General features: G+C 45.7%; 1 protein-coding gene across 1 annotated transcript in view; it reads left to right on the top strand.

Annotated features, from left to right (window-relative positions):
* notch3 (notch receptor 3) overlaps positions 1 to 13173 on the top strand; it is a 168322-nt gene that overhangs the window by 90157 nt on the left and 64992 nt on the right. The window contains exons 8-9 of the mRNA XM_052041847.1: positions 1382 to 1567; positions 12785 to 12898. Of these exons, the coding sequence (XP_051897807.1) occupies positions 1382 to 1567; positions 12785 to 12898 (300 nt within the window). The remainder of the gene's footprint in view (positions 1 to 1381; positions 1568 to 12784; positions 12899 to 13173) is intronic.

A 13173-nucleotide genomic window follows, 5' to 3' on the forward strand; every position in this document is an offset into this window, starting at 1 on the left:
ACCTGCCTCACCATTCAGTATGATCATGGCTGATCTACTCCAGGCCTCAACTACTCCTCTGTGTCAGATCCTTCCCCTCTTTCCCCCCTCCCTCTTTTTCCCCTTCCCTTTGTTTTCCCTCATTCCTGTGGACACCTAACCCGTTCTCTTTCCCCCTCCCCTGTCCTTATGACCTGCCCATCTATTCCCTACATCCTTCCCTTTATTCCATGGTCTACTGTTCTCCCTTACCGGGTTCCTCCTTCTTCAGCCCTTTGCCTCTTCTACCTATCACCTCTCAGCTTCTTGCATCACTCCCTTTCATTCCCCCTCCTCTACCCACGTACCTTCCCCCCCTCACCTGGACTCACCTGTCACCTGCCAGCCTGTGCTCCTCCCCCTCCCCTGACCACCTTATTCTAGTTGCTCCAGATTCCAGCATCTGCCGAATCTCTTGTGTCTCCCTGTGGGATCTTGTATGTTTCAATAAGATCACCCCTTGTTCTTCTAAACTCCACAGATCCAATCTATTTAGCCTATCTTGATAGGACTATTCTCATGTCCCAGTACTTCTCTTGGTGAATTTGCTTTGGACTGCCTCCAATACTAATACAGGTTGAAACTCCCAAGTCTGGTATCCTTGGGACCTGACTAGTGCCGGACCACAGAAATTGCTCCCAACCATCTTCCTCTGAGCAGGATAACTTTTTTTAGATATAGACACTCCCTGGGTCATTAAGGGTTCTGAGAGCCGTTCAAAAACCGGTTTCCCTAAGTCGGAAATGCTGTTGGCTAAGCTTACTGTCTACTGAAATTGCAAAAGTTGCACTGGAAGGTTAATTAGCTATTGATTAGTACAGGTCTTAGATAATTTTAGATCTCAGTTAGAATTTGTTAATCAGTACAGATCTGTATTGCAATTCAAAACCTGCTTTATATGGGAGCTGCTGGAGCACAGAATCCTTGACTAGAGTTTTGCAACCTGTGTATGCTTTCTTGGGTAAGGGGAACAAAACTGCATGCAGTGTAGAGATGTGCATCAGCTCTTAAGTACAGATGAACTGAACAAATCATGCTGACCCGGATGAAGTGCTGAACCAGGTCAATATGACCTGACCTGAATATTTTATCAGAATACACACTCAACTAGACCCACACCTGACACAGTCCAGATGGAGGGTCTTGACCCGAAACATCAACTGTCCATTTCCCTCCATAGATGCTGCCTAAACACTGAGTTCCTCCAGCATTGTGTGTATTGCTCCAGTTTCCAGCATCTGCACTCTCTTGTGTCTATAGTTGAGCAATTAGACCCTGTGCTGATGCTTCTTCTCATTCTTCTGACTGAAGTGTATCACTTTGCTTTTCTCAATGTTAAATTTCTTGTGTTTGTTTACTGAAGGGGCAAATCCGTGCGAACACTTTGGGAAGTGTGTGAATACTGAAGGCTCCTTTCAGTGTCAGTGTGGGAACGGGTACACGGGCCCTCGCTGTGAGACGGACATCAATGAATGCTTATCCATGCCCTGTCAGAATGACGCCACCTGCCTGGACCGCATTGGGGAATTCACATGCATCTGTATGCCAGGTAAGAGCCCCGCTCTCATTTGGCTCTGTGAATTAAGCAGCAGAAATATTCCTTTTAGGCCACATTTGGAGCTTAGGCCACACTTGGAGTATTGTGTGCGATTCTGATCGCCCCATTACAGGAAGGATGTGGGGGCTTTGGAAGAATTCTACCAGGATGCTGCCTGGATTAAGGGGTATAGAACATAGAACGTTGCAGCACAGTACAGGCTCCTCAGCCTGCAATGTTGTGCCGACATTTTATCCTGCTCTAAAATCTATCTAACCCTTCCCTCCCACATAGCCCTCCATTTCCCTCTCATTCATGTATCTCTCAGATAGACAAGGGTATGAGCTATAAGGAGAGGTTGGGCAAACTTGGGTTGTTTTCTCTGGAGTGTTGGAGGCTGAGGGGTGACCTGATAGAAGTTCATAAAATTATGAGAGGCATCGATAGGGTAGAGAGTTGGTTGTTGCTATTCAGGGGGTCCCCTTTAAAAATCATTGAACATCCAGTTCCTGAATAAAATGTGTGAAAGATTGAAGTTGGGAGCATTATGCTGGTATCTTTTTCCCGGGGTAGAAATGTCAAATATAAGAGGACATGCATTTAAGGTGAGAGGGGGCAAGTTTCTTACACAGAGAGGTGGTGGGTTCCTGGAATGGGTTCCCAGCAGTGGTGGTGGAAGCAGATATGATAGTGGCGTTTAAGAGGCTGTTAGATAGAGACATGAGTATGGAAGTATATGGATCATGTACAGGCAGAAGAGATTTTGTTTAATTTGACATGGTGTTCGGCGCAGACATCTTGGGCTGAAAGGCCTGTTCCTGTGCTGCACTTTTCTATGTCTTAAAGAGAGTGATTATTCAGCAGCTTGACTCATTTTAAACAGAGGGAGACCAAAATTGAGTCATTAGGATGAAATTGGACTGGAGTGGGGCACAAGGAGGTGGTATCACTCTGCAGGAGGTGCCTGGTAGGCCTTACAAAACCGGTTGTACAGAGCTACACCACCAAGTACGGCCCGTCTTCGTGCTGCTGCCCACTTCCAGAAAGTGTCCCCTGCACCTCTGCCTATGAGTCCAGATCTGTGTTGGTAGTTGGTAGGCCCAGTTGAGTCCCGATGCAGGGTTTTGACACGAAACGTCGACAATTCCTTCCCTTCCCACCCCACCCCACCCCCCACAGATGCTGTTCGACCACTGCATTCCTCCAGCAGATTGCCTGTGGTTTAACATAGCAGGGTCAAAGGAGCTTACCACAAATGGGCTGTTGAAGAGTAGAGCAGAATTGACCATCTACTCAATGACCCAGTTGGTGACCCAGGGTAAATAGGGAATTGTGTGGGTCAGACAGAATTCTGCTGGGCTATCTCTCACGGTCCTGGAACCAGCAGTCACAGTTTCTATAACCTCTTCAGGGGTCTAACAGGGGGATGACAGGCTGAATGGCCTGAAATAAGATAGAACTAGGAGCTGGAGTAAGCCCTCCAGCCTGCTCCAACAGGATAAGAAGGTGGCTTTGACTCCCCTTTAATCTCCTAGTTAACAATGACTCAGCATCCACGGCTGTCTGGAGCACAGAATTCCAAAGATTCACAGCCCTCTGAGAGAATTCCATCTTTATGCAGTCACCCCTTTACCCTCAGACTATGCTCCCTATTCCTAGACTCGTCCAACATTTGTCCTGTCAAGTCCCGCCCAGAACCTTGCATCCTTTATGCCTCAGCTGGTCTCCACTCTCAGGCGGAGAGAAAATGAGCAAAGGTAGTGTGGGGGAGGGCCCGCAGTGTTGAAATGTTTTTCTCCTCCTTACTGCGTGACGCTCTGAGGAGCCATTATATTCAAACTACAACCTTCAGTGAGGATTTACATTCAAGAAAAGGCCACATGGACAGCCAGACAATAAAAGACACACACACAAACAGTAACAGTTTGACACTGTTGTTTGGAGTGAGGATCCACTGTTGTTGTCTTGCTCTAAAGATGTGGGACAGAAAGGAAAAAAACACCTCAAGATTAGTTTCCGACCTTGAAGCTGCTGGGAGCCAAAGAGGAGGTGGGAACGAGACACTGGGTGTGTGATCTGAATGTTAATACGCTGGAGAGTACAGGAGGATTGGCCTGCATCCTTTCACTGAGGAAATCCTCTTTGTTTGCCTGTACACCACATATTGGGAAGCTGAATATTCCCTCCATCATTAATTTCAACCCTCGAGACTTTGGTGGAGTTTAAATTTTTCCCTGGGGAAAGCTTTTAATAATAAAAAAAATGCTTTGCCTTTTAATGCTATGGTCTGCAAGGGAGGCTTTGTATTTAACAGTAAATAGTTACAGGAGAGAAGCGTGTATCAGCTGGTAACGCCTGTCCTGCACAAGCAAGGCTCCTCCTGCCAAAAAAGTATCTCCTGATCCCTTTGAGGAAGCTTAGAACTGTTCGTCACAGGCTTCCTGCTGCTTGGGCGTTAGATTAACACGGAGACACGTGAAGGACCCGTGTTTAGCTGAGCGCAGGAAGGAGAGGGTGGCTTGAGTCTGAGGCTTGCCAGCAACATTCCTATTTTTAATATAACTCTATTTTCAAGCCATGAATTTAATGTGTTGAGTATCTAAGGCAATTCAATGTTAGTAAGGGGTGCAAGCAGACACCTCTTTGAGGCCATAATAAATCCCCACTCTACTGTCACCCTGGCTCTGTCTCTCTTTCCAAATCCTTTCCCTCTTTTACACACACACACACACACACACACACACACACACACACACACACACACACACACACACACACACACACACACACACACACACACACACACACACACACACACACACACACACACACACACAGTCTCACTTGGGAAACCAAGGAATAGGTTGCATCATATCTAACCATTGGCCCAGGAGGTGCAAAATGGACAGGCCGCAGTGTCATTATTGTAGGATTGTGGCTTGTCGTTACTACACGACCTGTTGAAAAGACAGTTATGGAGGCAGTTCTATAATGGACAAAGTTGACAGCAAGTGCATACAGGCGTTTTTTTTTAAGATGCTGTACTACAAGTAAGCTAAGGCACTTCCCCAGTTTTCCTCCATATGCTTCCTTCAGTTGTAGAATGTGTATCTGAGGGATGTGATTTGCCTGTCATAGAGTTATACAGCACAGAAACAAGTCTCGTGGTCCATCGACTCCATGGTCACCATCAAGCATCCATTTGCTTGGGGAAATCAAAAAAAAACTGCAGATCATGGAAATCTGAAACAGGAACAGAAGATGCTGGAAACACTCAGCAGTTCAGGCCACATCTGTGGGAGGACACAGGGTTTCAGATCAAAGACCCTTCATCATTTATGCTGATCCTACATTAATCCCATTTCTTACTCTCTTCAACTCCCTCCAAGTTCCACCACTCACCGAAATGCTCGGGGCAATTTACAGTGGTCGATTAACCCACTGACCCGCACATTTTGGGGTGTGGGAGGAAACTGGAGCACTCAGAAGAGACAAGTGCAGTCGTAGAGAACGTGCAAACTCCACACAGGCAATACCAGAGATCAGGATTGAGCTTGGGTCCCTGGAATTAGAGGCGACGGCTCTACTGGCGACATCATTGGATCGATTTCTGTGGCATGTTTTATATCCGTTGATGTCAGGGGCCACAGGCTCAGTTGTAATTTACAGACAAGCCTCTCCATTCACCAAGTGCACAGGGTAACAGCAGCAAATAATAGACAAGCTGGTATAAGGAGAAATGTATTTAAATACAGAGCTAAATGACATTCAGCTGAGGAGCTATTCCAGAAACATTTTGCGAGGCAAATTCTGTTTAAGTAATTATAATATTTAGGAATACCTTTTGTCCATTCAGTCACAAGGTATGGGCATTAGTGGCAGGGTCAGCACTTACTATCCAGCCCCAATTGCCCCTTGAACTAAGTCCTTCTGGGCCAAGTAAGAGGGCACTTGCGTCAATTGGATCGCAGTGGATTTGGGGTCAGGTGGTGTTGCAGGAACATCGTTCCTCCGTCTGATGTCCTGGAATCGGGGATTTTAATGAGAAAGGAAAAGAGATGCACTGTGCAGCTGGTGTAGCCGCTGCCTCACAACACCAGAGACCCGGGTTCAATCCTCACCTTGGGTGCTGTCTGCGTGGAGTTTGCATGTTCTCCCTGTGACCGTGTGGGTTTCCTCCAGGTGCTCCAGTTTCTTCCCACAACCCAAAGATGTGCGGTGGCAGGTTAATTAGCCACTGTAAATTGCCCCTAGTGTATGGATGAGTGGTAGAATCTGGGGGGGAGTTGAAGTGAATATGGGAAGGATAAATGTAGGATCAGCATAAATGGGTGATTGATGGTCAGTATGGACTCAGTGGGCCGAAAGGCCTGTTTCACTGCTGTATCTGTCTGAAATCCGCAAGTACGGCTGGAGTGGGACCTCCTAAGAGGAGCTTCAGGTAATGATACAAAATTGGCTTGGTAGAAGGAGTCAGAGTTTGGTAGTAGAGGGGTGTTTTTCAGATTGGAGGCTAGTGGTGTGCTGCAGGGCTTAGTGCTGGGTGCCCTGTTGTTTGTCACATTTATTAATGGTTTGGATGAGAGTGTAGGTGGCATGGTTAGTAAGCTTGCAGATGACACCAAAATTGTTGGTGTGGTGGAGAATGAAGAGGATTGTCTAAGGTTATAACAGGATTTAAATCAGCTGGGAAAGTGGGCAAAGGAGCAACAGATGGAACTTAACTCAGGCAAATGCAAAGTGATGCAGTTTGGGAAGTCAGACCAGAGCAGGACTTGCGCAGTAAATGATGGGGTGCTGGGGAGTGTTGCAGAACAGAGAGATCGAGCAGTACAAGTACATAGTTCACTGAAAGTGGCGACACAGGGAGCCAAGGTGGTGAAGAAGGCATATGGCATGCTAGTCTTCACCGGACTGGGCAATGACTACAAGAGTTGGGACATCGTGCTACAGCTGTACAGGATGTTGGTGAGACCACGTCTGGAATATTGTGGGCAGTTGTGGTCGACATTTTATTGGAACATAGAACAGTACAGTACAATACAGGCCCTTCGGCCCACAATGTTGTGCCGACCTTTAAACCTCGCCTAAGACTATCTAACCCCTTCCTCCCACATATTCCCTCTATTTTAAATTCCTCCATATGCTTATCTAGTAATCTCTTGAATTTGACCAATGTACCTGCCTCCATCACTACCCCAGGCAGCGCATTCCATGCCCCAACCACTCTCTGGGTGAAAAACCTTCCTCTGATCTCTCCCTTGAACTTCCCACCCATTACTTTAAAGCCACGCCCTCTTGTATTGAGCATTGGTGCCCTGGGAAAGAGGTGCTGGCTGTCCACTCTATCTATTCCTCTTAATATTTTGTACACCTCTATCATGTCTCCCCTCATCCTCCTTCTCTCCAAAGAGTAAAGCCCTAGCTCCCTTAGTCTCTCCTCATAATGCATACTCTCTAAACCAGGCAGCATCCTGGTAAATCTCCTCTGCACCCTTTCCGACGCTTCCACATCCTTCCTATAATGAGGTGACCTGGATGTGATTTAGCTAGAGAGGGTGCAGGAGAGATTCACAAGGGGGTGCCGGGTGGAGGGCTTGGGATATGAGGAGAGTCTGAATAGACGGGACTGTTTTCCCTGGAGCGAAGGAGGCTGAGGGGTGACCTGATAGAGGTTTATAAAATCATGAGGGAGACAGATAAGGTGGATGGTCACATCTTCTTCCCAGAGTAGAGGAGTCTAAAACTAGAGGGCGTGGGTTTAAGGTGAGAGGGGAAAGATTTAAAGGGGACCTGAGGGGCAAGTTTTTCCCACACACAGGGTGGTGGGTATTTGGAACAAGCTGCCAGAGGAAGTGGTACAGTTACATCATTTAAAATAAATTTGAACCGATTCATGGATCGGAAAGATTTAGAGGGATATGGGCCAAATGCAGGTGGATTGGACTAGCTCAGGAAGTCACCTTGATTGGCATGAACGAGTGGGGCCGAAGGGCCTGTTTCCATGCTGTATAACTCTATGACTCTATACACAAGCACTGAGTACTTGGAAACTTAGCTGGAGGATTTGCTGGCCCTAATGCGACAAGGTAGAGTGCATACACCGCAGTATATAATAGGGACATGTACTACTTCAGTCTCAGCCTGCTTCTCAATAACTACCAGCCCGGTTCACACCAGATATGGCTATTCTGTCATTGGCAGAAAGATGAAAAGGTCTACTTCCCGTGAAAGTAGGGCCCAAGAAAGGTTAATTATGCAATGTATTCTATTTTAATGAACCTCCAATTAATCCCATCGTTTGGAATCCGCTTTATATTACTATGTAAATAGTCCATTGTGCAGAAACAAGTATACTGTATGATGCCAGTGCTTTCAACACAGCCTGCCACTCACATACTACATTACTGTCACAGCAGACAGGGATATGCAGACCGACAAAGGCACTTACACTCCAGTTGCACTCCTGTGGAAAGAAAATAAGAGAAAGGGCCATCATCCTTCTTTGCATAGCTTTCTCTTTGAACCTTGCTGCTCAATGGCATTCACTGCCAGTCCTGCTGGCCTGTCTGCCAACAAAGCTGGCTGAAGCTGATGAATTCTCCTGGAGGCATGAGAGAGGACACTCCCCACCCCCTAACCCTGAGGGGTAGGCCCCTCAATCCATGCACTCGGGCTTGGAGCAGTGTTCGTACGACAGTCATGGGTTGGAGAGGAAAGAGACAGATGGGCCAGAAAAGCAGACTGGGAGAAAATACTTTGACGCTGAGAGGGGGATACACAGACCTGCGCACACAGAGAAATGCACATGCAGACTGGCACACATGCCTGCATAGAGCTGTGTGTGCAGACGTGCACACATGCATATCTTCTCTCTCTCTCACTCTCTCTCACACTCTCACACACTCTCTCTCACCCTCTCTCTCTCACCCTCTCTCTCTCTCTCTCACCCTCTCTCTCTCTCTCTCTCTCTCACTCTCTCTCTCTCTCTCACTCTCTCAGAGGCTCTGGCAGAGCTTTCTAAATCATTGGTTTGCTTTTTATTTTTCTCTGAACCAGCTATTCTTGAGGTTTTTCTGAGCAGGTTTTTCCTCTTTGCTAACTGTTCTGAAAGTGGAATATATGCCAAATCATAGCACAATTGTGTAAACTGTATTTTGACTGCCGTGTGCCACCAACTTTGCTGTAGGTTTAATGACCAGCTCATCAGTCACATGGATAGACAAGGCAGCTTGAACCAATGAGCACCAGTCAGCTCGTAAATAATCACTTTAGACTCTTACTGAGTTGCACTCTGCATCTCTGCACCCAAACCCTGTCCCTCTACACCACTCTCTGCACAAGATCACCCTTCCCCATCCCTCTGTGCACGGCCCCGCCCACGTCTGGCATGCGGCCCCAGTCTCTGCTTGTTGCCCCCGCCGTCCACCTCCCTTTGCGAGACCCCCTTCCTCTGGCTCTCTGTGCGCTGTTCCACCTTCTGCATAAGGCCCCGCACTCTCCCATTCTGTTATTGGCTGCACCTACCCCACCTCTGCAGACATTGCTTCCCTCTTCCTGTGCCATTCCATCTCCTCTTCTCCCACTGATGAGGCAGATCCACCCACCCACCACTCCCCATGCACTTCAGCTCATCAAAAGCCAGCTATCCTTACCTTGTCTCTCTCTGGCTCATCAGCGGCACTTGTGATCTCTACTATTCTGCTGCACACAGGGAATGAATTGATTCAAATTGCTCTGTGGCCTCACCTGTTACAGCTGCTCCACAGGGCTTCCTCCCTCTTCCTGTCTCACCTCTGCAAACCTCTCTTTCCTCTGCTACTCACCTTTCCTGAAGGCATCCAGGTTAGACCTGAGAATCTGACATTGCCCTCCGAGGAGAGGAGAAGGTTGAGAGGAGGTTTGATGCAGGCGGACAATGTCAGGGCTGGTTTAGAGAGGGAAGCTCTTCCCACTAGCAGAAGGTTTAAGGACAGGGAACACGGGTTTAAAGTTTTCAATGGGGTATACTTGGGTTTGTTAGGGGGGTTGGTGGTGGAGAGGGGAAAGTGTGGATACTTCCTATAGGCGTGGGGAGGAAGAAGCCCTCCCTACATTTAAAATGTATATAGTTGAACTGTAACCTTCTGAGATCTGAACTTGGAGCTGGGAAGTGAGATTAACCGGATTTCCATCTTTGGCTGCTGTGACCACTGTGGGCTGAATAGTCCGCTTCTAAGCCATAATCTTTGTTTTATTTACCCTCCACCCACATAGTGTGACCTCACTTTTGTGTTCCAGCCAATCAGAAATACCCGATAGAGACTACTAGAATAATTGGAATTTTTGAAGCATTTTCTCTATCCTCTTTGTGCATAAGACTTGCCCGTGGTTTGATTAATAATAAGGATTTCTTTCTTCTAAAGAGCTGAATTTGCTTTCTCTGATGACCTCTGATATCAGAGTGAAACCTAATATCTTAACTGGTAATGTGTTATTCCAGGCAATGTAACTGTTGCACTTTAGATTCTCCTCCTGTCCATTTTTGTTCAACATAAATAACCTTTTCTTCTGTAGTACCCTTTAAATAAATATTCTTAAAGGTGTACTCCTGATAGGCCATGGAATATCATAGTAAACACTAGGAATCTGTCTGTAGTAGCTTGCTTATGTATATATGTACAAGTTAATTTTCTATATCTCTAAGTAATCTGTCACTTCCTATCAACCTTATCTGCTGGTAGGTTCACATTTATCTGATGTAAACATTAATTGTACTTTTTTCCAGTGGAGATATATGGCGCTGTTCTTGATGAGAGTATGGTATTCACAGTGTGACGTTTACATACTAATATTGTACTACAGATCTGGACATCGGAACTTATACTGTCAGTGTAACGATAGAACAAAATATATGCCTATAAAATGGAAGCTGAATTATGTCTGTATGCCTGATCCAAATCCTGCTTCTCCTGTTTTATTCCCCATGAGACAATGATCTGCTCAATTTAATCACAACATTTCAAGTCTGGCTTGTTCATGTGCTTTTCCTAACTGTGATACATTGTCATTCCAAATGCATCTGTCAGTATAGCCCATACAATCTCCAGGGTTTCTAGAGTGAAATTACTAACCTCCTTTAGCCCTACCTTCCCTCCTGTAATCACTGAGACAAAGCTCAATGTTACCAGAATGTTGCTTTTAAATTGAACTCTTAATTCCTTGCTGTACTTTTAAGCCGAATCACGCCTTCCACTGTTGGTTTGATTAATAAGAAGGATCATTGGGATAGATCTTGCCATTGTGTAGTTTACTTTCCAACTTTCTTGGTTCTGTCAGTGGAAATAAAAGTCAGGATGGATGTAAAACTGCTTACTGACACCCTTTTGAAGCTATCTCACATAGTTGACACTGAAACAAAACTTAATTAGGACCATGTCGGAAAGATATTGCCGACATTTGTTCCCAACTAATTGCGAGATGAACCTCAAAAGATTGCAACTGAGTTCAGAAAAGACAGACAAAATTGCCGAAAGGTAATAATTGGCTTCTTATTAATAGCAGTACAGCCCGACCCTGGGCTGCATATCAAGTGGGCTCCATATCATTAAGTTCAAATATCCAACATATGGGCATACATTCGTTCTTATGAATGGCAGAACTAGTTTCCTCTCTCTCCACTGTAGTAACTTATTTCTTATCAGTCTTATGTGCTTTTGATGCCACTCATTACAGTACCTCGGAGGTGTGGTTACCACATCGAGTGATTTCTGTGTATTTTCCAACTTACGACAAAATCAACTTATGGATGTTTGTGAAAACAGAACCGATTCTTTACCCAGGGACGATCTGTAATTTGCAAAGGGCTCCTCAGATTGTCCACCACACCCACCAATTTCTCCTGCTCTCTGCTGGCCACTGATGCCTCACCCAGGCCCCAGTTGCACTGATCTTCTCGTGCTGCACCACCATTACTGTCATTCTGCCCTCTTTCACACCTTTCTAGGCAGGATACCAGGATACCAGAACAGATCTGTGTGTGTGTGTGTGGCAGTGTATGAGAGAGTCAGTGTGAGTCTGTGTGCGCGCGAGACTGCGTGTGCTCTGAAAGGGTAAGTGTCAGAGTGGGTGTTTATGTGAAAGAGAGAGTCATTGTGCATGACAGGATGTGTGTGTAGGAGCAGGTTGCCTAACACTTGACACTGATGACCTGGCTTAAAACCTTGTAACAGAGGCCAAGTATTGCAAAGTCTGCACTCTCACAGAATTGCAATTTAGGTAAGGCCTTACCAGTACTGTATATCTGAAACAAAGCATTAGAAACAGCAGGCCATGCAACATCTGTGGAGAGAGAAGCAAGGATATTTCAGATCCATGTCTATTTTTAAAATATTGAAACCGGTTTTAAGCCAGAATGAGGGGTTAATGAGGGTGGGAGCAGGAAGAGCAAACTAGATGAGGATGAGATGTGTGTCATACAGTGGAAAACAATTGTCAGGGTCTGATGATCGAAGACAAAAGGAAGTGGAATGGGTCAAGTGAAGAAATAGATGGGTCTGGAGAAGATGTAAGTGGGAATTAGTCTAAGTCTCTTCACTGCTTGTCAAGATTAGATCATCAAACGTTCTCATGCTTGAAACTTCCTACACTCATTACATGTATTGCTGCTGATGTATGTACGTGTGCATGTGAGTATAAAGATTTAAAATCAAGTACACTCAGTACACCACATTATAGGAAAGATGTGATTGCATCAGAGAGGTCGCAGGATGTTGCCGGAGTGGAAAATTGTAGCTCTGAGAAACAATTGGATGGGCTGGAATTATTTTCTTTGGAACCGAGGAGGCTGAGGGCAAACTTACTTGAGGATGACAAAGTAATCGGGGGACATGATATAGGATGGACCTATTTCCATAGAAGAAGAATCGAACGCCAGGGGCACAGATTTAAAGCAACTGGTGCACAGGTTCAAAGGGAGGTGAGGCAAACATTTTCACGCAGAGCTCCGGGAGTCTGAAACTCATTGCCTGAAAGCACAGGAGAGGCAGAAACTCTCACAGTATTTGGATGTGTAATTGGAGAGCTGTGACCTGCAGTGACAGATCTGGTGCTGGAATGTTGGAGGTAAGATTAGGGTGACATACACTGTGCCAAATGACCTCCTGCTCTGTCAGATTTTCTCTGATTTTTTGTTTGCTTGTCTTCCATGTAACATGTCAAACCAACAATTTGCTGTGTTATAACCTCTAGGGTTTACGGGAACTTACTGCCAGATTGATATTGACGAATGCGAAAGTAATCCATGTGTCAACAATGGTGCGTGCACAGACATTGTCAATGGTTTCATCTGCAAGTGTCCATCAGGTAAGGAGTAATATAGCAAGATCCCACAAACAGCAATATGATATTGGTCTGATAAATAATGATGTTTATTCTTCCACCAGTATTAATGTTGAAAACCACAACCTCATTGCTCTTCTTCAGAATAATTTACACCTCCTGAAGCAAATGGAGCCTCAGTTTAATGTCTTATCCAAAAGACAGTACTTCCTATGCAGGAAGTACCAGCCTAGATTTTTGTGCTCAAGTCTCTAAAGTAAGACTTGAACCCATGACCTGTAGAGGCAAAGGTGCTTCCC

The sequence above is a fragment of the Pristis pectinata genome, chromosome 31, assembly GCF_009764475.1.
Source record: "Pristis pectinata isolate sPriPec2 chromosome 31, sPriPec2.1.pri, whole genome shotgun sequence".
Lineage (NCBI taxonomy): Eukaryota > Metazoa > Chordata > Chondrichthyes > Rhinopristiformes > Pristidae > Pristis > Pristis pectinata.